Below are 26,897 nucleotides of genomic sequence, written 5' to 3'. Positions count from 1 at the left end.
GGTTTTCATTTTATTTAAAATCCATGGACACTGTGTGCGATATACCATGACAGCTGCCGGCAATGCGCTGGGGTACAAACAGGAATGTCACGTTGCTGCCTTGAGGAATGTAGGTTTGGGGGACGCGGGTCTGAGGAGGAAGCCCATGGGAACCACGCAGGGCAAAGGCAGGGCTGCTGAGCGCGCAGCTGCCCGTCGATGGTTTGGGAGCAGAGAGGCGCAAAGCTTTGAGGGGGTATGGGTTTTGGGGTGATGCCCGGGTGAAGGTGAAGAGAACAGGAACAGGCTGGGTGACGTGCGCCATGCCACTGGCTGACGTCTCGTAGTGGGGAGGGCTGGGGGGCCGGGGGGCCAGCAGCTGTCGACTCAACAGCCCAGCAAGGCCTGGGCTCCGGCAGAGAGGTTCAGAGCACACCGCGTCCCTGTGGCAGAACATTCGAGAGGAGGATGTGGTCACGGCTGCGCTCTGAAGTGCTGAGGAAGCGGCCTGCATTTCACGGTCGGGTTGGAGGGATGGTGATATTAAGGTAAGAAATCCAGGAGAAGGAGCGCACGGGGCAGAAGGGAAAGATGAGAGCAGGTTCGTTTCCAGTTGTCTCACGTGCAAAATGCCAGCCTTAAAAGGCACTGTCAGAACCTCACTTTGATGAGTCCTGTAGAGGATTCCTACATACAGTTAAGAGTTACACCAAAAAAGAAAAAAGTTACACCAGCTACACCCTAGTAAAGGTTGAAAATTCACACTCCAGTTGACTGTTTCGGTTGAAGAGTTTTAAGTCCGCTTTCCTGTTCATAGAGCCCTTGCAGCTAGACGGGCACGCCCCCGTCTCTCATGTCACCCTTTACCCCTTTGTCCTGAGAAAGGAGACTTAGCTGCTTCCTTAGTTCCTGAATTTCTTTCTCTTGCTCGACTATCTTCATCTGTAAGGTGAGATTAACCTGTGAAGAGAGAAAATTTTAAGCTCCACTGCCTCAGGTTCTTCCTTTACTTTGAAACATACAGGCTGCCTCTGCACAGTGCTGACCCACATGGATTCCGGTTCCCACGGCTTACTACGCATCACCCAGCCATGTGGTGAGCGTCAGTTACCCAGGTACAGTGACTGACTGCCTGAGCACTTCAAGTCCACAGCACGCTATGTGACCCACCACGCATCTCCTGATCGGGGACAGTGCTCACTTCTCTAGGGAGCCCTGGTGGCTGGTTGCCGAGTAAGTGAGTCGGTTCACACAGTGGCGCAGCCACACTGCCTCCTGTTTCCCACTGATAAACCCACTGACGGTTTTGAAAGAGGGAATCGGCCAACAGATACGAAGGTGCAGCCGAGCAATGAGAAGGGACGGTGCTGGAAGTGAAAATCAAACACGCGGCATCCCAGACAGGACAGCTGATGCTGGGGCTGCAGATCACGCCACCATCCAGCGCCGAGTGAAGGCGGCTTATCAAACAGGAAGAGGACGCAGACGTCCCCAGGAAAGAACCCCTGGGGACAGATCCCAGCATCGAAAGTGCCCAAGACAAAATGCCAGAAGCTGATGCAAACGGCAAGCAGCGTGACAAGTCACCTGAGGAAAGGTGCTCACTCTGTATCCTAATCACGGGATGAGATGAAGGCGGGCACTGCTCAAACTACTGGAACACTTTGATGCTCCATTGTAGTTTTATAATTTTTCATGTCTGTATACATCTCTAACTAGATAATGAGAGAGTTTTAAACATTTTGACAAACATTTTTAAAGGTCAAGGAGTAACTGTTGGCTTTTTCCCATCAGTGATTATGCTGTGAGCTCCGTGTGGTCATTTTCACAGCCCTGCACTACAGAGTGCAAAGTGAGGGCCATGGGTATAAACAGATGTATCTGTGTGGAGGTGTGCAAAACAGTTCTACCAGGAGAAATCCTTACCATTAGTACTAAATAACGATGGTCTCCACTCACCATCCTCACGGGGAGTTAGAAAATCCCCTCCACACGAGGAGATCACACTAACCACCGCATCTGCTCCTCTCAGAGGCTCAGAGAAAGCCACTGCACCTGCCTGCTTACTGTTCCATCTAGTAAAATTCCCTGCTTTGACTCAAAAATGAATAAGCCTTAAACAGGAGACAAACCAACTAACCAGCTGCCAGTGGGTCCCCAACTCGTGAGCCTCAGAACCCCTTGGAGGGCCTGTGGAAGCACTCACTGCAGCCCCTTCTCCCGCAGCTTTTGTTTTTAACAGGCTGGTGGGGGAGCCAGGGGGCTCCGAGAATTCTATCAAGTTGGTGGTGATTTTACCCGCTGGTGCGGAGTCTGCTCCCCGGAAGCAGCACGTTCGCACACTGCTGCCCACATGCTGGGGGGAAGGCCCTCGGAGACCTTGTTACGAAGCAGGTCGGGGGCGCAGAGCCCCGGAGCCCGTGTTTCTAATGAGCTCCCAGGTGAGGCTGGTGCTGCTGGCCGGAGGACCCACTCTGAGTAGCAAAGCACCAGAGAACCTGTGAGTTTCTCTCTGAATCCAGACTTTTTAAGTCTTGGAAAGTTTCTGTTCATACCCGTGAGTGAAAACACCAAGTTGGGAAGGAGGGCGGGGAGGGGCTGCCTTGGGGCAGCGCCTGCTCACGGGAGAGAAGGCCAGACTCCCGCGCCCGAGCACTGAGCTCTCAGGCTGGTTAAGGAGGGCCTGGCCAGATGAGCCGGCTCCCCTGGGCGTCCCTGCTGTCCTGGACCCCCCGGTGCGTGCGCCCTTCTGCTGTGCGCTCAGTCATGCCCGTTTCTTTGCAGCCCACCAGGCTCCTCTGTCCATGGGGTTCCCCAGGCAAGACTGCTAAAACGGGTTCCTCCGGGAGATCTTCCCGACCCAGGGATCGAACCACTGTCTCCTGCACTGCAGGTGGACTCTCTACCACTATGCCATCTGGGAAGCCCTTCTACCACTACACACTTTATAACAGTTCATAAAAGGCCACATACCACGGCTGGGAAGGAAAACCAAAACCTGACAGCAGGATGAGGCTCAAAACTGGAGCCCGAGGTGACCACCTTCAGCGTGGACAGCTGGCAGCGGTCACCTGGCTTGCCTGACAAGTGCGCCACTGGAAGCTCTGAGAATGGGTTGAGATATTTCGTTTCTGTAACCCTTATTCTAAGCTCAACTGCTCTTCATGAAATGGGATTCACAATTTAAACCATGTCTGGCCACTGCCTCTCTTGGCTTGGCCCACCTCTTCCTTGAGGTGCTTTCTCTTCTGTCAATAAACTTGTTTTTGCCATGGGAAAAACAAAACAACAAGCTCCATGTTGGACCTCCTGTTTTCCCCAGTATTAAATAAGTCATACATACATTTCCAGAATTTTGGAAGAGCTCACTCTGCAGCAGCTGGATGGCGGATGGCCTCTGGGCTGAGTTCTTTCTGGTTAAGTGCTGGATGTACTTGGCTTGGACGGGACACCTTTTACTGAGGGCCTCGGGGATTTGTCCGGTCCTCAAACCTGTTAAAACGTGTGCTCGCTCCATTTCTGTCCCAAATGGCTGAAAGAGCTCCAGCAGGATCACGCCCAAGCTATACATATCTGACTGGAAACAGGGGAGACGGTCATTGAGTAGTGGAATACACAGTGACATCTGTGACACCCATGAATTTGAAAACAGTTGTTGACTCCCTAAGTCATGTCCAACTCCTTGCGACCCCGTGAACTGCAGCACGCCAGGCTCCCCGTCCTTCACTGTCTCCCGGAGTTTGCTCAGACTCACGTCCATTGAGTCGACGATGCCGTCCAACCATCGCACCCTGTCCCCCCCTTTCCCTCCTGCCCTCCCTCTTCCTCAGCATCAGGGTCTTTCCCAACGATGCAGCTAGAAAGTGAGGCTTTCCCACTATGGCCGTTTGATCTGAGAGAGAATCTGCCTACCTCGCTCCACCATCTCCAGAATCACGTGGGCGTCAGAGCTTCCCCCGCATTCACTGTACTTCCTGTTACTTCCCACTGCAGGTAAACCCACAAACTGGGTAAAGGGGAACCAGCCCTACCTTGGCATCATACTCGGATCCCTCCAGCTGTTCGGGGGAAGCGTACAGACACGTACCCACTCTGGAGGTGTGCGTTGGAGCCCCTGTGATTTGAAAAGTCAAAGATGAAGCCTGGCAGGGTTAGCACCGTCCACGTGAAGACCCCTGACCCTGAGCAGACACTGCAGCTCCCAAGGGAACGGCGCTGCTGCTCAAAAATCACACCTTTGCTATTAAGTCTTTATGATTCTCTTTAAATACTGACAGTGTCCAACCGTGTCTCTCTCTCTCTTTTTAATGTAAAAACAAACCAACAAAAACCATCACCAAAACAAACTTACTCTCCCCATTTGCACTGCCCCAGTCTGTGTTTTTCTGGATGATGTCTGCACAGGCCAGGCCAAAGTCTCCTATTTTTACTTGCTGATCAGGGCCATGAAGGAAAATATTTCTGGGCTGTAAACAAACACAATACATCAATTCCCTGGTATTCTAAAACAAACAGTGAAAATGAGTAGATGTTGAGACTTCTCAACTCAGGAGTCAGCAGCCCTTCATGAATCAGCAATGAGAACAGTGGCTCTCAAACTCGGCCGCACTTCACCGCGGAACCGGAAACAAATCTCAGTGTCCAAGCCACTCCCTGGACTAACAGAATTCCAGGGGGTGGACACGGGCACTGACATTGGTTTCAAGTCCCCAGCTTCTAACACAGAGCATGCTTGTACACAAGCGCACCTTAGCCCTGCTGAGACCTCAGAATCACTGAAGCTTTTAAAAAACTACTATCCTTTCAACAAGTCAAAGCTGTTGATTTTTCTTTTCTTAATGAAAAAAAATAAAGAAAACTGGTCTTTGTTTTTTAAAGCTCCTAGATGTCTCCTCTGTGTCAGCCAGGGCTGGGAACGACCAGGCCACACTCTGAACGTATACATTTTGCTTTGTCGAAGCAACCACTGCAGGCCCAACACGTTTCCCTTGGAGCTACCCCTAGACCAGTGCGAAAATACCCCTCTGCTGGAGGCGGGAGGAATTCCACTGAAAACTAAAAAATGCTCAGGTTAAAAGTCAGGTTTTCTTAATTTCAACATAGTCATTTGTTTGGAGGCTTCCCTGATGGTTCAGTGGTTAGGACTCCGAGCTTCCAACGAAAGGGACGTAGGTTCAATCCCTGACTGGGAAACAAAGATCCCACAGGCCTCATGGCCTGGACAAAAAAGTTTTATTTGAATGTGTGAATTCCCCTATTTTAGCTTCATCAGTTTTAACAGTGGCTGAATGGGAAGAGAAAACATAAAAGAACAATCTTATGCACAAGATGACACTCTGAGTAAGTTTCTATGACTGAGCAGAAAGTCCCGGAAACAGCGCTTCTATTGACTCAACAGACACAGGAACGGGTGAAAAAGCTGGACTCTGAGGTAAAATGCGTCGTGTTCACGGATACGGTTCTCAGCAGTTCTAGGTCAGTTCTAGAACTGAGCTGGAAGATCCCCAGAGAGTGGGACTGACCGATTCCGTACTGCGCCTTCCCTGAATCCCTAGGCTCCCCACCGGAAGCTGTGCTCATGGGAAACATAACCGAGAGAGGCAACGAGGGGCGGGCAGCCGATGGGCCCAGGGCCCTGGAGGGCGGCACAGCGGCCACGCTGCACGTCCAGCTCTGCAAGGCCATCATGCGACAGGACTGCGCCGCGCTCCGGGCCCTGCTGAGGAGCCACCCCGTAAACCAGCCCATGACCGTCCCGGCCAGCTCCACGGGCTATAGCCTGGCCAACTCCAGGCAGTTCCTCAGCCAGGTACTCGCCTCCCCTGCCCGCTCACTCAGCGCCCTCAGCATGCCCCGGGCCAGGCAGTGTGCCCCGAGCCGCGAGCCGTGTCCTGCCGAGTGTGAGCAGAGGCGGGGCTCGCCCGGCTGGGAGAGCCTTCATGTCATCCTCTCAAATGTGCCAAGGCTACATCTGTGTGCTGGAATCACTGCTCCCTTTCTTACACATACTTTTTTCATTGTCTGAATTTTTATACAATGAGTAGTGCCTCTACAATTTTTTTTAAGTCACCCTCTGCCTTAATCTTGCAGTCATGCTGTAAGGCCACTACATACATCTTTTTTAAGAACTTCGGTAAACAGCTCTGCTAATCATCGACAACATAAGTGGCATTAACTTGGAAACCCTGAAAATGCAGAATTTACTAATGATACCAATGACTTTGGCAAAGCTGTAAACTACACAGAACCTACTTGGCAATGACCCTCTGGGTTCATTTAAATTCGAAGGGACTTGACAGCAATTACCATTAATTCTACACAATGAGCTCATCACAAGAAACGACTTTCAAAGCTTTAAGTAAATTTTATCTGCTCCCCTGGTAAATCTGCATTAATGTAAAATACAGATTTTTTATAATACAGAATTGACTAGCGTGGGGTCATTTAAAACAAGCAAAAGAAAAGGATACTTTCAGTGCAGATAGCAGAAAAATACTGAATTAAAGAGATTCTAGACATAATTAATCCCTTTGAGGGGGATTAACACAACTGTTATTTCCAACTACACTGGGCTACTTGTAACGTACTTCTCCCCCCAAGGAGACGCTGTCCTTCCTCCCCATCCACCTGGCAGCCAAATACTGCAAGGCGCAGAGTCTGCTCTGTCTGCTGGAGCGTGGGGCTGACCCGGAAGTATGGTAAGTTACCGCGACAGGCCACCGTTTTGAAAATATGAATAAATGAGGACACGTAAGATTTCAGTGTCCTCTTCCCGGTCCTGTCTGGACTCGTCCATTCCACCAGGGATGGACTACAGGTTACCTACCACGTTTTGAACAAACCAGTTTCTTTACTGACTAGAGATCCTCTGAAAAACTGGAAATAATTTGAGAACACAAGTCAGTCAGCCCTCTTAATGCAGCGTGAGTGTTAAGTGCTCAGCAATGGTTTGTGCAAAATGAAGTCCCTGGTCACAGCCCTCAGGGAGTTTAATGACCTAAGTTAGATAGGAGAGACAAGAAAATAGAAATAGGCAGAGATTTTCTTGGAAAGAAGTTTATCCTGCTTCCCAATATATCTTCACCACCTAAACCAAGGCTGATACTTCCTAAGTGTCCTATAAATACCATCTGAATGAATGGAAGAAGTACACGGTATAAACAAAAGTAAAGCCCCAAATCCTGACCGTGCTCCGGAAAGGCCCCCAACCCATCGTGCCCTCCCCCTCCCCCATGAGCCCCACCGGGGTCTGCAGACCCGCTCACAGGCCTCCCAGGACTGGAGCGGCAGCTCCCGCCCCGCCCCACCCCGCTCCACCAGGACTCCTCGGTACACCTTCCTCGCCTTGGGTGGGGCGCAGACCTCTGGAGAACTCTGCCCACCAGCCTGTTTAGTAGCTCTGTCGGCTTAATCCTTCCACATTCGACTGGAAGCTCTGCCAGGTGGGGATGCTGCTATTTCTCCACTTCCCTGTCGCAGGGCTTACGTTAAAACCACACAGGCGAACTCAAAGTTATCCAATTCCAGGGGAGCAGTCAGATGTTCCTAAGAGACCTTCCCCTTTCCCTGCCAAAATCACAGAGTTCTGAAGGCAATTGTGAGAGATTTCAGTAACGGAGACGAGGGCTGATTTGTCAAACCTTTGCTTGGCCTGGGGTGGAGCAGGTTCTGAGAGTGAACTTGAGAGGTAGCCCCCGCCATCCGCACGTGGGTGAAAATGCCAGGTTAGAGGAGCAGGCGCGGGGCCACCAGGGACGGAGTCAGCAGGCGCCCTGGCCCTTCACGGCTCACTTCAGGGGGAACCCCTGGATCATGCAGGAGTCCGGGCGGTTTTACTGAATGGCCGCTAACTGCACACTCCCCTGGGGAGGGGCTGGGACACAGAGGTAACTGAGATGCAGCCTGGAGGAGGCCACGAATCTAGCAGGACTTGCAGCTGACACAAGCTATGACAGGAAGCCGGGCCCCTCTGTGCTGTGAGGCATTCCACCCTGTCCCCTCAGAATGCTGCAATACCCCAAGAAAGTAAAGAGCAATGCAGAGTGTCAGGCCCATCTTCCGGGTAATCACGGGGGACTATCGTAATCGTTTCCCTCGTAAGCCATAGCTCGCCATCCCCACTGTGAGCTGAGTGTAACCTGCCCTGAATGCCTATTCCAGGGACACACAAGGCTTCACCACCCTGCACCTGATGCTGCTGAACTGGCCCATCACCTCGACCACGTGGACGAAGCCGAGGAACAAGATCCAAATGATGCTGGCGGACATCCAGAGCAACGCCATCCTGTGCCTCCGCATCCTGTGCGCGCACGGGGCCTAGGTGAACGCGCGGGTGGACAGCGGCCACAGGCACTGCCCGCTGCACCTGGCCACCATCTACGGGACCCACTTGGTCCTGCCCATCCTGGTGCAGAACGGGGCCCAGGTCAACGCCCAGAATGGGTCCAGCATGACGCCCCTGCACATGGCTGCCGACATACTCAACAAGGAGATGATGGAAACTCTGATTGCCTGGGGGGCCAACGTCAACTGCGCCATCTCCTCCACGGGCAACACGGCCCTGAAGCTGGCGGTGTGCACCGCGTCGAGCAAGGCCGGCCGGCTGCTGGCGGCAGGCCTCGGCTGCATTCGCCTGCTCCTGGTCCACGGGGCCCAGGTCAACGCCCGGGACCACGACGGTCAGGCTGCCATCCACGAGGCGTGTTTCGGAGGCAGGGAGGTGATCATCAACCTCCTGCTCGAATTTGAAGCCAACGTGAACATCTTAACAAGAAACGGGGAGTCTCCAATACACATGTACCTCCAGCGTGGCTCCAACATACAAGACACGGCCCTTCTCGCCAGGCTGCTCTTCCGCTCTTACCCTCTGAGGCTGACCGACAACCAAGGAAACCTACCTGCAGGGATCCTGCTCCCGGAATTCCACCTCCTAAGGGAAACCCTCCTAAAGCTATCTCAGAAGCCCTTATCCTTAGAAGACATCTGTAAAAGAAACGTCAGAAATATTTACGGGGAGAAGCACAAGCAGCTCTTGAGGCGACTTCTCCCAGGGGAGATGTGGAGCTCTGTCTATGGCCATCACGACTTAGCTCAGCTCCTGAAATAAGCCCTCCAGGCTGCACAGGGCCACAGGGCTCCAGTGACTCCCTGCCCTTTCTGGCTAGACGTGCGCCCAAATACCTACACCGTCACCTTATACAAATGTACAAACTACTGGTTCTTAAACCTTTTCAAAAAATAAAGTGATCTGCACAGTAACTGTTCCTTCCTAAACAGTCTTTTAAGAGCATTTTCCAGGATTTAACTTTTGCCCCCAAAAGGTAAGTAAATTAATTTAAAACTCTCTGCCAAAAAAGGAGGGCTTCTCCAATGGCTCAACAGGTAAAGAATCTGCCTGCAATGCAGGAAACATAGGAGACAGGGGTTCAATCCCTGGGTCGGGAAGATCCCCTGGTAGAGGACACGGCTACCCACTCCAGTATTCCTGCCTGGAACCCCACGGACAGAGGAGAGCCTGGTGGGCTATATTTAGTCCAAGGAGTTGCAAAAGAGTCAGACATGACTGAGCAACTAAGGACACCAAAGCAGTAAATATATATTTTTCTCTTTTTTTGGCCGCGCCAAGTAGCTTGTGAGATTTTAGTTCCCTAACCAGGAACTGAACCTTTGCCCTTGGCAGTGAAAGCATGGAGTCCTAACCATTGTACCACCAGTGAATTTCATTTTCTCTCTTGACAGTATTTTATCAAAAATTGGAATAGTTACTGCAGTTTTTTAAAACAGCAGAAAAAAAAAATTCCCATGTTAAAGTTCCTTTAAGAGGAATAATTATAGAAACAGATTTTACCTCCAAGGCAGGAAAAAAATGAGCATTTTTGTCGGCATGAAATATCTTTAGCAAAATGAGTTACATTAGTACTCAGAGCACCCTCGGTATTAACACCTGAAATGAGCTAGAATTTTTGAATACCCAAAGATTATTCCTTTTAAATTTCCCTTCAAGTTTTCATGTTCCAGACCTATGGAATGATGACTTATGTAACATACACGTAAGGATAACCCCCAAGGTAAATGAACAAAGGTACACAACCTCATTTAATTTAATGAACCAATACCCAAGGCATCCCAGTAAGCAGCTGTCAGTGGCTGAATCTCCCCCGCTTACCTTCAGATCTCTGTGCACAATCCCCATGTTATGTATGTAAAATACACCTTCCACCAATTCCTGAAAAATCTTTGTTGCAACACTGGCCATAACATAAGGACCTTGAAGTTAAAAAAAAAAAAGTTTCACTTTTCTAATAGTTTTTCACTCATTAATTAATATCAAAATGTAATGAATGCAGTTACAAATACATTAACATGTGACACTGATACAACATTCAGATTTTCAGCACTTCCCTAAGGACTCATTTCCCAAGCAGAAGCTGTGAAACCAACTGCTCACAGGGCTGGGATGAACCACGCTCCTCCCACAAAGGCGAGCCCACAGCACTACAATGTACACGAGAAGGACGAGGACACATACAGCTCCTGGGGGCCCTAGATACCCCAGGCGCCACCGCCCGTGACTGCGCTGAGCAACGTCTGGAACGCTCTAGGTTCATGGGAGACAGGGACACTGAGGAGCTACTGGAGAGACGTTACATCTCCTCCTCTCCGCTGGAAGCCAGCCTTAAGATTCTGAGTAGGCCAACTAACCTGTGTTTTAGTCCAAACAGAGGGGCCCAGTGTCATTAGGAGTGAATAGCAAATGACTAATTATACTTAGTTGAGTCTTGGCCTAAAATCAAGTTGTTCGCATTCCCTATTTTGATAATCTATTATGATACAGTGAATCTCAACTTTGGACACACGTCAGAACCAACAAGAGAACCTTCACAAAACAGACCAAAGGCCAAGCCCTAACCAAGACCAATTATATAAAAGTTATTGCTGTGGGCCCAGACAACATCCTTTTTAAAAAGGGATTTCATTTTTTAGAAAAAACAGTCTTAGATTGACAGACAAACTGAGGCAGTGCCCACTTACCCCACACCCAGGCTCCCTGTCGTCAACACCTACATCAGTCTGGTACATTTGTCGCAATTAATGCACCGATCCTGCTAAGAGTCCATGGGTTATTCAGACTTCCCTAGTTTTTACCTAATGTCCTTTTTCTGTTCCAGGACTTCATCCAGGACACCACATTACATTTACTTGTCATGCCTCTTGAGGGTCCTCTGGTCTCAGACTTTTCCTGTTTATGATGACCTTGACAGTTTTGAGAAGGACTGGTCAGGTGTTTGGTAGAACATCCTTCAGCTGGGATGTGTCTGTGTTTATCTCGTGATTAGACTGGGGTTATGGGCTCTGGGGAGGAAGACCACAGAGATACTCTGCCCCTCTCATCAGCTCTTCTCAAGTGCACATACTAGCAGCATGAGTTATCACTGTTGATGTTGACCTTGACCACTAGCTTAGTGGGTGTCTGCCAGGTTTCTCCCACTGTAGAGTTATTCTTTTTTATCGACATGTTTTTGAAAAGTTCCCCAGGTAATTTCAATGTGCAGCCTAAGTTGAGAACCAGTGTGGTAATATTTTACAAACGTTAACCTAACAGAGTTATTTCTAGAGGATATGCTAGAACTGTGGGGCGGGGAGGGGTGGGGGTACTCTGGATCCTGAGGGAGACGAACTCCTGACTACATACCCTTCTGTAAGGGTTTCTTTCACGGTCTCTTTTTGTAAAAGTGTCACATTTTCAGGCTAAAAAGCTAAAATAAAATATTTAAATTTTTCCCCTTAAAAACATTTTAAAGACCTTTTCTATCTAAAATCCCTAACCTAAATTCTAGCATATTTCTCCTGTGCTGGGTGCTCAGTTGCTCAGTAGTGTCCGACTCTTTGTGACCCCATGGACTATAGCCCACCAGGCTCCTCTGCCAATGGGGACTGTTCAGGCAAGAATACTGAAGTGGTTTGCCATGCCCTTCTCCAGGGGATCTACCCAACTAAGGGATCAAACCCAGGTCTCCCGCACCGTGAGCAGATTCTTTACCATCTGAGCTACCATATTACTCTTAAATATTAGCAAACTATGTATCTATGACAGTGAATATTACTCGCTCAATTGTGTCCAACTCTTTGCGACCCCGTGGACTGTAGCCCGCCAGGCTAATCTGTCAATGGAATCCTCCAGGCGAGAAAACTGGAGTGGGTTGCCATTTCCTTCTCCAGGGGATCCTCCTGACCCAGGGATCGAACCCGGGTCTCCCACATTGCAGGCAGATTCTTTATCGTCTGAGTAACTTCCAAGCAACCTACTTGTTTTTAAAACTGTGATTTTCCTTTTCCCCCCAATCTCAAGCATCCAGAGGCAGAAGACGACCTGCCTGCCACTCCCGGCCAGGCCCTGGGACACGCCCTCGGTACTCACAGGCGGCCTCGTCCACACTCTGCCGGGCCCGGCCGTCTCGCTCCGCGATCCAGTCCCACAGCGAGAGCTCGCACAGCTGCATCTGGATGTGCAGCATCAGGCGGTACTGCACCTGGGGGGACACGAGCAGGCTCTCATCGCAGGTTCACTCACAGCGGTCTCGAGAGGACAAAGGCCCCCCGCCTGCTCTAGGCCAAGCAGTGGGCTATGGGCTGCGGGCAGAGGCGCTCGGACAGACAGGCCTACCCAAGAAGCCTAGAGGCTAGTGAAGGAGATGGGGGGAATAGAGCAACACTGGAGACGGGGTGGCATCACTGAGTGGGCGGAGGGCAGGCCCAGCTGGGCTTAGGCAGGTGGCAAATGGAAGAAGCTCTCAAATGTAACAGAGGCCATGGGCCCAAAACTGTTTAGTCGGCTCTCAAGATACAGTTTTTAAAGCTAAGATAGAGTATTGGACTGACTGTATGGCATTCCACCACTCTATGGATACCCCAGAGTGTACACACACTTACGGAACAGAAATTAACCATTTGTCTAAGAAAAAAGTAAGCAACAATTAAGCTCACTGCAGCCCATTCAGGAAGATTTTCAAATGTATTACAGAGCAATGAAAGGATTTCTGATGAAAAGTCTCTCACACTCAACTCCTGTAAAATTCAGGGGGACCTACTCAAAATTTTGTGCATCGAGAATACATGCACAGAGCCTCGTGTTCCTGGACAGCCAGAATTAATTCTATGTGAATATAGGATGGTGTCTAAAGTTTTATGATCCCAACATGACAGATTATGTGTAGACCCTGCTCATGTTACTCGAGCATGTGGGAGCTTCACCAGCATTATCAGTGGAATCCTAATTAGTGTAATAAGACCCTGAAAGATGACCAGGTGACCCCACTAGGATGGTCTTCTAAAGTCAGGTTCCAAAAGACAGAAAATCTTTCTCCATAAATACATTTTGACAGTATGAAGCTAACATACCACAGAAACAGAGCGTGAGAGATAATTTCTATCCCGAGGTGTACATATGAAATGTCTAGAGAAGGAAAGGGCCCAGGGAAGGAGGTCAGGAAAGGGTGAGCGTTAACTGAGGGAAAAAGGGGAGACCAAACACAAGGGCCACAGGTTAGGAGGGACACGAGAAAAGAGACAGACCACGAGGTCAGGAGGGCTACGGGAGAGACGGGGAGGAGAAGCCGGGGAGGGAGCCAGCCTGGGAAGGGGGCGCCCGGATCCAGCCACAGGGCTCCACGCCATCACCACCGGGAAACGGCAGATCGGCAGGTCCTGGGAGAGGCACCGACCTCTGTCTGCCCCAACAAGTTGAGGTTTTCTTCAGAAGACTCCTCAGTGGATGCGAAGTTCTCCTCTGGGTCAGAGTTATGCTGAAGCGGCAGCCGATGCCCAACAATGGGTCTGGAAGACCCATCAGCCACGTCACTTTCGGGGAGCTCAAGTGATGATTCGAAGTCACCAGCATCTCTGGAGACTACATTGGAGCTGTAGTTCACCAATTCGTTATTCTGATTGTCTTCAACACCAGGTTTTCGTAAGGACTGTTCTTTTTCTGAGGTGAATTCGGCAAAAATAATGGATGAGCTGTTACTTTCGTCACTTTTAACATCATACTGAGCGCTGCAGGGAGAAAAAAGAAGTAAAGATAAAAATCAACGTAAAAAAAGGTCAAGAGTACCACCTCAACTGTTCCTTCCAGGCTGCAAGTGTATCTTACTGGTAAACTAACAAAAAAGACAGCCACTCTGTCTAGCAGTAGTAATTACTTAAAAGTACTGACAGGAAACACTTGAGAGGAAAAAGAAAACAGTTTAACATTTTGTAATGAAACTAAGCAAGAAGGAAGTCTAAAACACGCCTGAGCTCCTTGGTTGCAAAAGGCAACCCAAGGAGGTGACAGGAAGTTAACATCTACTTCGTGAAAGGACACAGCAGCCCACGTACCTGGGGTCTTTCTGGTCGGAGATCACTTCCAGGGACGGCAACTGAAGAGAAAGTCTATCTGCTGAAGAGAAAAGAAGAGTCTTCAAAGCTGCTCAGTTTTCTAATTTATAGTCGAAGGCAGTGCTAAGATATATAACTAATACCAAATGAGAATACACGATAAAAAATGTCATGACCTTCTGGCAAAATGCAAATACAGCGAGCTTAGTCAAATGACTGGTGGATTTTAGGAAAGATAAACAGAGCTGTTCACCTATACAAGGGCTCAGTGAACTCAGTGGGCAGGACCCAACAGTAAGCATTTAAAGCTCTGTGGGCCCCGGGGGCTCAGCTGCCACTATGCCACTCTGCTCTGTAGTGCCAAAACGGCGGCGGAGGACGCACTCCTGTGAGCCTGGCTTCTACACACTTTACTTATTGGCAATGAAATTTGAATTTCACATAATCTTTACAAAATATGCTTCCTTTGATTCCTTTTAACTCTTTAAAAAAATGTATATCAGCTTGTGGGATGCGCAAGAGAGGCAGGCCAGATGTGGCCCGTAGGCCAAAATTCACCAGCCCTTCAACTGTGTCTCCTAAAGCCGCTCACCTTGCCTGTGGGCCACGTGAACATGTTCTATCCAGGCCGTGTGATAGCCAACAATATTAGGATGCTGAAGACCGGCCAGCACCTTAACTTCCCGCAGGACCTGGAGAAGAAATATACTCAGAGCTGACTTCTACTGACAAATCTGTTACATGTGTCTGGTGTCAAATATGACTTGTTCCCTCTGTACGAGGAATCTAAACTATCTTAAAATGATGGGGATACTTCTGTGGGAGAAAAATGCAGTTGCTTAGCAACTAAAAACCTTACATGCATATGGTACTTTACACTTCTCATGGTTCATACATAATCATTCTCTCATTTCATTCCTTCAAGTTAAGTCCATCCCTCCAAGGTAAATAAACCATATTTGTCACCGCTGTTTCAAGGGCAAGAGACAGAAGTGGCTTAGAGGACTAGGTCATTTGCTCAGGACCACCCAGCATGTCAGGGAGGAGCTGGACATGAATTGAGCATCTGTGTTTTTCCTAAGAAGCCCGTTACATATTATATATAAACAGTTTACTTAAAAAATTAACTTCCCCAGCAATGACCCAGAAATGTGGTCAATCTGAAGTGCCTATAAAAAAATTAAGCCTTGATGTTTATTTTACTGTAACACAATCTTAGTAAATTGTTAATCCATACCACCTACTATTTGCCAAATACACACACACACACAAACTCTTTCAAAAGGATGTAAATACTCAATTATTCAAAATAAGTAAATGTTTAAAATCATACCTTCATGCAATCTGTTTTAGTTGCACCCTTAATCAGGATTTTTTTAATTGCATAGTACTGACCATCTAATTTATTCCTGACCTAAAAAAGTAGATGAGAAGACAAAGTAAACTATACCATTAAATTCCAACTGAATAAAGACAGTTCTTTTCAATTTGACCTTAGATAATCCAAACTAGACAAAGAGATAAAATTACACTACAAAGTAATTTTGAGTCCTCTTAACTAACTTTAGGGAAGTCAGCCGTAGTCAGCCAGGTTTTTCAAGTACTGAGAATGTCGTGGTTCTGAGAGCTGGACTGAGTCCAGCTCCTAGAAGCTCTATGTTTGAAGAATGGGGATGTTCACAAAAAAGCTCTGTGAAAAACACAGCAGCATAAATAACTGTTTCAAGTAATACATTTTTAAATAAAAATTAACCATAGAACAAAACTCAGAAGGTTTCCAGACTCCCTCTAAATCACCAACGTGGTTAGGAAAAACTTAAAACCTGCCCACGTCCCTAACAAATGACAAATCTTAATAAAAGAAAATATACGATTTCTGGAAATTTCCTTTGAGCACTTTAAATGGCAATGAAAACATCTTCAAATACAATACGTTGTTTAGAGTAGAAGTCAGAACGAATATGTAGAAAACCACCTTGTATACTCTTCCGTATCCACCTTTTCCTAAGACGGCTAGCTCTTCAAATTCGTTTAAGTAACGTGAAGTCTGTGCTTCAAAGGCTACTTCCCTTGCTCTGAAAGTTAAACATAACCAATCAGTCAATACCAAAACATGAGAGAACCACGACATTCCAAGATAGGTCATGCTCACTGTATTACTGCCCTGGGAACCCTCGTTTATCACTAAGCTGGAATGGTTTGGAAAGCATGCGCTAAAATGAAACTCTCCATTCTCTATGAAGAAAGCCTCTGCTAATGAGCAAATCAATAGCATAGCAGAGAGAGCAGAGACAACTTTAACCTAATTTTAAGTATTTTACCAGCAACTAGTATTCCAATTAGAAATTATTATTGTTTTAAAACAGGAATTCTAAAGATGACTAACAGGCAGCAGCTGACTAGTTGAATTTAGTGACAAATTTACTTAAATTTCTTAATGGTTCACAACAGTTACAGGTTTTAAACTAGCATTTCCTCCATGAAGTTGAAATCCAGTGGTGTTCCCCTGACAGGGACTGGATGTCAGTGCTCTGAATTAAGGGCGGGGCTTATAGAATCCCTAAGGAATTGGGGGGGGCGGTCAAGAGAATGAGAAATCTTACAAAGCTTTTAACTTTCATGAACTACCCTAACTACATTATTTTTAATCCCCATACTAATTTCTGATTAATTCAGGATTACTTCTCCATACTGATTTCTTTTTGAATCAGTTTACTTCTTACATAGTCATAAAACTATTCAACACATACCTGATCTTCTGGATGTGAGAATTATCCTCACAAGGACCCTAAAATCAAAAAATTATTTTTTAAAAAACATTTTGAAAATTTCATGGAATAAGGAATCTACCCAAATTCAATGTTATATGACTACTCCCAAATGCTCATATTAACATTTAAAAAAATATACCCACCCATCCAATGGCTTTTTCAATATCACCTAAGAGTTTGCAATTAAAGATGTTTCTCCCTGAAAGAGCACTCATGGAAAAGCTATATTCTTGCCACCCAAAGGCCAGGCTGAGACCCCTCTGCATGGCTCAGTGCTCAGCTGCAGCTCCTGCCTCTCCTCTCAGCAAGGCCCACTCTGACACGCTATGCAGAGTTCACACAGCACCTCCCAACATTTTCTAAGCCCTCTACTCCTTGATGTTTCTTCTTAACACCACCAACTAACACCCCATGTATTTTTCTTTTTCTATTGTTCACTGCCTCCTCCTCAAGGAACATAAGCTCCCTGAGGGCAGGTACTTTTATTTTGTGCACTACTTGAACCCCAACTCCTACAAGATAGCCTAACACACAACAGCCATTCGATAAATATCTGTTGAATAAACAAAGTTAATATTAAACCTGTTATATTAAAAAAAAAAACCACATTATCAGGTTCTCATAATGCTTTAAAATAGAGTTCTCTTAAAATCAGGATGTTTTTTTGTCACACATCGAGTACATTTATTTCTCAGTGCTTACCTGGCGAACTCTCTCCTTAGCTGACCTCATCAAATGCGTAATGGCTCTGTTGTGATGTAGCCGCAACGAGCTGAACTCATCGCTGCAGGTGAAGGACGACAGCAGCCCCATTTTGATAAAGGTCTGACAAAGCACTGTAAGGAGAGCGGGGAAAATAATCATTAGAAAGCCTGGTGATAAAATGTCTCCCTGGGCACTGTGAGCTGCCACAGCAAATTCTCAAACCTGAGGGGCAACGGGAACCCCCAATTTGGAACCAAGTCAGCCACAAGCATGGGTAACCCAAGCACCCAGGGACCTCCTGCTTGCAACTGGCATCTGAAATGAGGGCAGTCTTGGGGACTAAGCCCTTCAATTGCGGGAGCTGACTCTAACTTCAGGGAAACAGTGCCAGGCGTGAACTGTAAGACACCCAGCTGGAGGGTCAAGACAACTGATCACAACTGTTTCAGGGTTTTGGTAGAGAACAGATTCAGAATCAGTACCTGGGATTTTCATGTATCTGTTCACCAACTAAACCATAACAGATCTTCGAAAACTCCATGAATTATCACGTTATAAATCAAAAAGACCTACCTTTTATTTATTGATACACACAATTTTATGGTGATTAATCTTTTTAGGTGTTCACAGTGATGACATTCATAAGGAATTACCCAAAGGAAAATACAAAATAAATTTACAAGATGTATTATTAAGGTTTATTTCAAATTTTTAGACACAGGCTGCCTTCTCAAACTGATGGCATTAAACAACATAGAATTTGTACAAGTTTTACTTAGCAAAGTTAATTCATTCTTACTGACATTTAAACACCTGTCTGGAACGAAGTGGGTTTGGCTCATGGACATGGCTCAGGTGCTCCAGCAGCGAAACCAGCAACAGTTGGTTGGCAACTGCAAAAGGGAAGGTGGGCTGCTGCAGGGGTCCTTTCAGCACCTGGAGTTCTGCGGGAACATCAGATTCTGCAAGTGAAAACGGGAAAAAAAAATTTAAGAAATGGTAAACCCGCCAATCTTAATGGAAATCAACTCTGAATATTCATTGCAAGGACTGATACTGAAGCTCCAATATTTTGCCCACCTGATGGAAAGACCACCCAATGCCAACTCATTGGAAAAGATCCTGAAGTTGGGAAATATTGAGGGCAGGAGAAGGGGGGGACAGAGGATGAGATGGTTGGATGGCATCATGGACTCAATGGACACGAGTTTGAACAAACTCCAGAAGACAGTGAAGCCTGGCATGATGCAGTCCATGGGGTCACACAGAGTCAGACACAACTTACCAACTGAACAACAACAAGCATGTCTCACAATGAAAAAAAAAGCATATGCTAATTAGTAAAAGACTCTACTTAAATTTAAGGAAATAAAGAGCAAAACATTAGTTTAGGTGACTGGAGTTAATCAAGACAGTGTGTCTGGAATTGAGCTTTGAGTTGAAATCTGCAAGTCTGGAAGCACTAGCAGAAAGATGCCACTGCAGGCAAGGAGGACGTTTTGGTTAATGATGTGTGCAAAGGCAGAAATGAATAAATGGAAAATAAATATTTCAGCAAGCAGACAAGCAGGAACAGGCTTCCTTCCGGCCAGAGGTACCAGAAGTCTGGCCGTGGAGAAAAGGAAAGGGAGGAAGGATGGAACCTTTATGCTGAGTGTGTGCTACATACGTTTGGACCAGGTGTTTTATTTGCATGATCTCATTTAGTCCTCATGAAACCCTATGTGACCATTCCCATTTTACAGATGCAGACGCTGACCTCATTGAGAGGTTGAGGAACAAGTGAGCAGGCATCTCAGACAGACTCCCAAGCCTATCCTCATTCTACTAAACAAGATCAAGCCGGCAGCTGAGTTGGCACTTAAAGCAGAAGGTCATAAGTTCTCATGCACCGTTTATTATATACATCATTTAATAGGCCAAAAACACAATGCAGGAAAAGAGTGAGGAAACTGTTCTGGACATGTGACGGGGAGCCTGGAAGGAGGCACGAAACCACCAACACCAAGTCAGGATGAGCCTAGCAGAGGAATTAAGTGAAGAAACTTGGAGGAAAGAACAAGTCCCAGAGATAGTAAGAAAGAAATGGACTAGCCAGGATTCAAATACTAGGAATGGGAAGGAGAGGTTAATGCGAGTGAAACCTGGTAAAAGGAGCTGTTGGAGGAAAGATGAGGCACTTCAAACCTCAAAAGCTGCTGACCCAATCGGCTGGAAATACTCTGCAGAACGGGGCCCATTGTACTCTACACCTTCTATTAACAAAATCGTCCCCGTCCCAAACACTCTGCTCTGAGCTTCTCTATAAACCACTGAAGGTCCTGGAAGAGCCAATGTTTTTCAAATTGACAGTTCATTCACCAACTACCTCTCTGACCTGTAGGTGGGCTCAAAAAAGACCTGCATGAATGGCGATGTGCTATTCATTTTAAATGAATAATTATTATCTGAGTATGAGAAAGAAAAAGAATGGAAAATGTGCCATGTAAAAATGTCTCTATATAAAGGCATCTTCAAGTTAAAACATGAATCACAAAATCAGGTACAGTAATCTGTACTGTATGTGTCAAGAAAGAAAAGGTGACAATATTTATACAGAGCTCTTACAGGCTAGTAAGAAAATGAAGCACAGTTAAAATTCAAACAGGCTTAATATAGCTAGTAAGTAATACATATATATTATGAAACGGAGGACCTTAGATTATGTGTAACACATACACAGTAAAATAACCACAGTACCAGAGTTTGGAAACAGTGCCACCAGATTGGCAACTTTTTAAAAATTTATTTTTATTGAAGTATAGTTGATTTACAATGTTGGGTTAATTACTGCTATACAGCAAAATGATTTAGTTATACATATATACATATATATTTTTTAACATCCTTTTCCATTATGGTTTATTATAGGATATTGAATACAGTTGTTTTGTGTGATACAGAAGGACCTTGTTTATTCATTCCATATATAAAAGCTTATCTGCTAACCCCAACCTACCACTTCATTCCTCCCACAAACCCTTCCCCTTGGCAACCCCAGATTGGTAATTAAGTCTGGAATCCTTGGTATGGTTAAAAGCACAGAAAACTAGACACTTTCAAACCCAAAGGGTAAGTGTCTACAACCTTTGGCAATACACTGTAGAATTTCAAACGTGCAAACCTTAACCCAACAATTCTACGTTTGGAAAGATAAACCAAGGAAATAAAGAAAACACAGCAAATATGTATGTCCAAGGTGATCAGGGCAACACCTTAAAATACTGAAAATTTGTTAAGTTATATCCAGTACTCTTGCCTGGAAAATCCCATGGGCGGAGGAGCCCGGTGGGCTGCGGTCCATGGGGTCATGAAAAGTCGGACACGACTGAGCGACTTCCCTTTCACTTTTCACTTTCATGCATTGGAGAATGAGATGGCAACCCACTCCAGTGTTCTTGCCTGGAGAATCCCAGGGACGGGGGAGCCTGGTGGGCTGCCGTCTATGGGGTCACGTAGAGTCAGAAAGGACAGCAGCAGCATACATAGAATACTATGTAGCTGTTGTATCAATAAATGACCCTATACAGAAAGATAATCATAAATAATAATGTAGCAAGTCAAAGAAGTAGGCCAAGCAACAAGGACCTCTGGTACAGCACAGGGAACTCAAGAATCTGAAAAAGAATGAATATCTGCACATGTATAACTGAATCCCTCTGTGGTACACCTGAAACTAAAACAACCTGGTACATCAACTATACGCTAATAAAATTAAAATTTTTAAAAAACAAAAAGCAGCAGGACATAAATTAGTAACGCAAACAAAGGTGAGGCAAGGCAGTTTCATAGAAACCAACACAACCTTTCTGGTCACCATTTTAATAAAACATATCAAAACTTTTTAAAAAAATGTTTTCTTTGACCAAACAAACCCTACTTCCATGGATCTATTCCAAAGAGATAAACATGTATTAACAAAGATTTATGAATATAGATATCAAATAGAGGTCAAACCCTGTATTATTTCTAATGGTTAAAAAAAAAAGATAATCCTGTTTTCTAACAACACAGCAAAGATTAAATAAATGATAGTACAGAATGTGATCATCTTAAAATAATGTTCTTAAAGGCTAATTTATCACAAGAAAATGCTAATATAAGTTCACACTTAAAAAGTAACCTGCTTATCAAACTATTATGATCACGATTTTAAAATATATTTATTTTATAGCTAAGAATAGACAAAAGTCTCTGCCCCCTGTATTTTCAATGACACAACGACAGAAGCTCCCAAGAGTGAAATTACAGTGAGCAGCAGTTTTATAGTCTGCCTGTTTGACCACTAGCGTCTAGGCATCCACCTGGTATACAGCACCTCTCAGGAAATACTACAAATAAAAACACCAAATTTTTAGCAGTGAGGTCTCCTCAGAGACATGAGTAAACGGGACCTTCCCCTCTCCTTCCTTTATGCCTTTAAATTTTCTGATGCTTTCTCTAAATTTTTATCCTATTCAGACAATGTTTCTATCATACTCTGATAGAAACGTTTAATCTATTCGGAATACCTTTCTTTGACAAATATTTTAAATGCAAAATTCACCCAAAAGTTGTCCCTAGCTAAACTAAAACATACTGCTTGTAATTTCCATTTACAAACAGTAACCTCTGGGGGATGAGATCATGGCTTTTTTAGTTTCTTCTTCAGACTTCTCTACCTTTTCAATATATTCTATAATGTGAAAAAAAAATTTTTTTAAGTACTGAATTGCCAACAGTGGTGAGATTTTTTTTTTTAAGGAGTGTTTTCTGCTTGTATATACCCTTATCCCTATCCTCTATGATAAGAAAATTCTACTTTTTAATAAAAAACAAAAAATAAAAAACGGTTGCTCGGCAGAGTCAACTGAACCTAGTAAGAAAGTGAGAACTTTAAAAAGATGATGGACAGACACCCAAACACAGGAAGGAGTAAAACGGACGGGAAATGACGGTGGAGGCTGAGAGTCTCTCACTTCACAGTTATGGTCCAGAGAAAAGGAAGAGGTAACGGGCTGAGAGGAAAGGTGAGGTCGAGCTCTCCCATAAAAGAGGAAGAAACAACATCCAGGCCCAGTGTGAATTAGAGTTCTAGAATTCTGCCAAGTAAGAGGGGAGTAAGACAAATAGGAAGGGAATCATCTGATTCAACCTCCTGAGGGAAGTATGATCCAAATTAAAGAATCTGAAGGATTAATCAGAGGTAAAAATTTGGAAATGCCTGTGTCTGATCAGAGAAGAAAAATTAATGAGCCTGACAACAGGTTTACTGTCGGGCCTCCTTCTAATGGGAACTTTTGCACAGGGGCAGGAAAAAAGACATGCAAGAACTTTGATCAAAGACTGATGATGCTGGTTTGAGCAGAATCCCTACTCGAGCTGCTGAAGGACACAGGCGCCGGTTACATCCAGACTGTGACTTTTCTAACACTACCACTGTTGGGCACAGTGACCTCCTCACATCAACACAGACACCTGCTGAGAAGTCATCTACCTATTCTGTTTTCACATCAAGAAATTAAACTAGGATTTCTCACAGATCTAACCTTTCATATTAAAAAGACAGTGTATGTCTGGGCATTCTGGGCTTCTCTTTTTCTCTCTGTGAAAGAAAAGGCAATATGTAAACACAGCAGTATCATGAGTAACCAAAAGAGAAGGAAATTTTTAGAAGCTTATCGAAGATCACTCCCTTCAAGAAAAATCTTCAGTGTGCAGAAAACCTTATCACAGTGTTACAGAACAGACTTGCCTGTTTACAGCAGGGACTTTGACATAACACTACATATTACCAGCTACAAGAATATGATACATGTGGGAAAAAATCAGTTTTTCCTTTAAAAAATAGTTATCTTACAACCGTCCTATGCTAAGAGCCTACCTAAATCACTATCACAGTCTCCTTTTGTTTCTCTTTATCAAGAATTGTAAATTGAAGAATTTATGGAATAAATTAAGACCTTTTCAACTCAGCTTCCACCTTTAAATCCCCTGCAACATGTTAATATTTGTTTCAGGCTTCAACTTAACGTATATTCTCTATAATCACTCTGAACTACCACAAAGTAAAAACCTTCCTGAATCAATGATTCATTCATTTATGGCACAATTTTATTTTTTAAATGGCCATAAACCCTACTATATATAAACAAGGACCTACTTTACAGCATGGAAAATTATACTCAGTATCTTGTAACAACCTATAATGGAAAAGAATATATATACATATGTGTGTGTGTGTGTGTGTGTGTGTGTATATTGCTGAGGTACTTTGCTATACATTTGAAATTAACACAACACTGTAAATTAACTATATTTCAATTTTCTTCAATGAGTTCATCCACTAAAAAAAAACATTCTGAGCACTTGGGATATTTTTTGCTACTGGATTACAGAATAGCGATACCTATACTATCACCATCAATATATTTACTGAGGAAATGAAACTTTTAAAGTATTTTTAAACTATTTTTATAGTTATCCAATACTAAGTAAAGCTAACAAATACTACCTATCATACGCTCCATTTGGGCCCCTATTTAATCTTCAGTTCAGTTCAGTCGCTCAGTCGTGTCCAACTCTGTGACCCCATGAATCGCAGCACGCCACGCCTCCCTGTCCATCACCAACTCCCGGAAAATTATACCGCTGTCATGATCACTACAAATCCTTATGTTGATGTCTGCAAGGGCTCAGGCAATTACAAATGTTACAAGGTAAACAGTCCACACCAAACCACCCTCCCTTCTGACACCAACTGCAATTCTGGAAAAGTTCCTGGTATCACCCTGATGTTCAAGAAAAAAGAAGAAGAAAAAAAAAACCTGCCCAAACAACTGGTTACCACTGAAGAGCCTACTGCACTTTCATTAATCCATGAGATATTTTGAACTGGTTAGACTCAATGTTATAAGCACCCCTCGCTTTATGAACCACCTGACGAACTTACGCCCTATCTCCTAGTAACCAAAAGCTTCAAGAAAACTTGGGTTTCTTCCTTAACAGAAGAGGATGATGTCCTTACTGTTTCACTATGAGAACTCTTCAGCTACGCGAAAGTAAAGCAAAAGACAAAGAGAAGCTACCATGAAAACTCAACCCAAACTGCTCAGCGCATAGCGTCTGCCAAGTTGCAGTCGACTAGTTTGCAACGCTCAAGCGCATCATCTGAGCCCCGGGCCTCAGGAGCTGGAAAACAGCCAGAGGGAAAACAGCCTGGCACGTCGGTAGCCCCGAGACAGAGGAAAACCGCGGAGCAGAAAGGGAAACGATCCAGGGGGCTGTAGACAATTGTTTCAATACGAGCTCTCCTAATCCAGACGGCCCGCCCGCCCTCGACACTGCACCGCTGGGCCCCGTTCCGGCCCGGATCCAGCCGAACTTGTCCAGGTCCTGGCCCGAACCTCGCAGCCACCTGCGGCCCCGAGGATGAAGGCGGACGGGGGCGGGGAAGGCCGCCGCATTCCGTGTTCCTCACCATCATACTTGGGGTCCGAGCCCTCGGCGGGGAAGTCGATGGCGGGCGGCGCGGGCACAGCCCCCGCCGCGTTGCCCTCCGCCTCGCGCTCCGCGGCCCCAGAGACGCCCCCCAGCATCGCCGGGCGCGCGCGAGAGACGCGAGTCAGCCAGCCAGCTTGGCGCCGCCGCACTCTGCCCGTCCAGCGGTCGCCACCGGATCCGGAAGTAGCCCCGCGGAAGGCGGAAGACCTGTCTCGCCCCCGCCCCGAGCGACGCCGTCGGAGGCCACGCCCCGTATCGGGGCCATGCCCCCCCATTTCGTGGAGAGAAGGATGGGCTGATCCCGCGCCGGCGCATCCTTGGCGCCCGGTGGGCTGGTCCTCTCGCCGGTGCGGCGGTGGCGAGATCCGCCCCCTGCTACGCCAGAGTTGACCCGGGCCTGCCCTCCCCGCGGTCCGGCTCCACTGCCCTCGGGACCTGAACACCCAGCTCTCACATCTCCCGCCAGGACTCCGGCGCTAGTCTAAGAATCCGGCGTCTGCAGGGACCCTGATCCAAATGTTTCCTTTTTGCGGACACTTCGGTGACTTTGTCATTTGTTGTTGTTATTTATTTATCTATTTTAGAAAAATCAAAAGCATCTACAGGATTCGTCTCAACGAGAACTGAACCTGTTTGGGCGAACCGTTAGGTCACCACAAAACGGGAAATGCCAGCTAGATTCCAGAGTGAATCAGTCTCATAAAACTTCCGCTGGTTTTGAGACAACTTTCAACTGAGATGATTTCAAACCTAGACAGCCTTTTCGAAGTGATCCCGTGGCCACACCGGATCAACGGTAGTTTGAAGCCACTGGCTGCAAAAATCCTCTTTGCTCTCCGATGCCTCTGATGACTTGGTCGCCGACGCAATGCTGTTGGAGGTTAATTCTTAGACCGCAGATCAGATAGCATAGCTGGAATAAAAAGTCAATCAGGGAGTTTCCTGGCGGTCCAATGGTGCTTTCACTGCCATGGCCTAAATTCAATCCCTGGTCACAACTAAGATTCCACAAGGGGCCTGGCGCAGCCAAAAAAAAAATTCCTTTCAGATTTGTGTGTTCAACTCCAGTGCCATGTGCAAAAATGGTATTGTTTAAGAATTGCATTTGAGGGACTTCCCTGGCAGTCCAGTGGTTAAGACTCCACCCTTCCAATGTGTCAGGGTGAGGGTTTGATTCCTGATCAGGGAAATAAGATCCCATATGAATTTTTTTTAATCTACTCTTTAACAAAAAAGGTATTTGAACAAAGCTTCCTCATAGTCTACTGATGTATTCACCCTGGTAGAAGCAATTAAGGATGTAGTTCTCCAAATAACTCCAGGGACTAGGGATTTGCCTTTCCATGCCCTGCTGATGGAACCAGGCATAGCCTTTCTGGAGGGTGATTTATCTATACATGTGCAGAGCTTTAAAAATGCAAATACTTCTGATTCATCAATTCCACTTTTGGAAATTTATCGTAAGGAACAGGTTAAAACTGAGCAAGAAGATTTAGCTTAAAAAGTATTAATTGCAACACTATGATACCCAAAACAGGACAATAT

At 45.9% G+C, this 26,897-nt stretch overlaps 2 protein-coding genes across 3 annotated transcripts; one reads left to right on the top strand and one right to left on the bottom strand.

The window, feature by feature from the left end:
- Positions 1-13: 13 nt before the first annotated feature.
- On the bottom strand, positions 14-25,447 carry EIF2AK1 (eukaryotic translation initiation factor 2 alpha kinase 1). Of its 2 annotated transcripts, none has more exons than XM_068968057.1 (15): positions 25,330-25,447; positions 18,635-18,793; positions 17,829-17,962; positions 17,106-17,143; positions 16,331-16,430; positions 15,689-15,769; positions 14,948-15,047; positions 14,356-14,416; positions 13,701-14,031; positions 12,398-12,509; positions 10,145-10,245; positions 4,331-4,445; positions 4,011-4,093; positions 3,323-3,556; positions 14-939 (listed from the first exon to the last, which is right to left on the bottom strand). In XM_068968057.1, the coding sequence occupies exons 1-15, from the start codon at positions 25,445-25,447 to the stop codon at positions 808-810; spliced, it is 1,899 nt and encodes a 632-aa protein (XP_068824158.1). In that variant the 3' UTR covers positions 14-807. The 2 variants fall into 2 exon arrangements, with proteins under 2 accessions (XP_068824158.1, XP_068824159.1); XM_068968058.1 differs by having other exon boundaries at positions 14,356-14,413.
- Positions 5,558-9,085, top strand: ANKRD61 (ankyrin repeat domain 61). The gene is given in 3 exon segments (XM_068966964.1): positions 5,558-5,788; positions 6,580-6,677; positions 8,140-9,085. Coding segments are annotated over 3 exon segments (1,275 nt in total).
- Positions 25,448-26,897: the final 1,450 nt, after the last annotated feature.

This window comes from Capricornis sumatraensis, chromosome 3 (assembly GCF_032405125.1).
Source record: "Capricornis sumatraensis isolate serow.1 chromosome 3, serow.2, whole genome shotgun sequence".
NCBI lineage: Eukaryota > Metazoa > Chordata > Mammalia > Artiodactyla > Bovidae > Capricornis > Capricornis sumatraensis.
The sequence above is the reverse complement of the archived record's forward strand: the minus strand, read 5'-3'. Positions and strand labels throughout refer to the sequence as shown.

Bases quoted from the DNA above. Each gene is read 5' to 3' on its own strand.
- EIF2AK1 (XM_068968057.1), bottom strand. From the start codon at position 25,447: ATGCTGGGGGGCGTCTCTGGGGCCGCGGAGCGCGAGGCGGAGGGCAAC. The intron at 16,431-17,105 runs GTATGTGTTGAA...TTTAACTTTCAG, and splicing joins TCTCACATCCAGAAGATCAG to AGCAAGGGAAGTAGCCTTTG. The intron at 10,246-12,397 runs GTGAGTACCGAG...TTTAACTTCAAG, and splicing joins GAGTGTGGACGAGGCCGCCT to GTCCTTATGTTATGGCCAGT.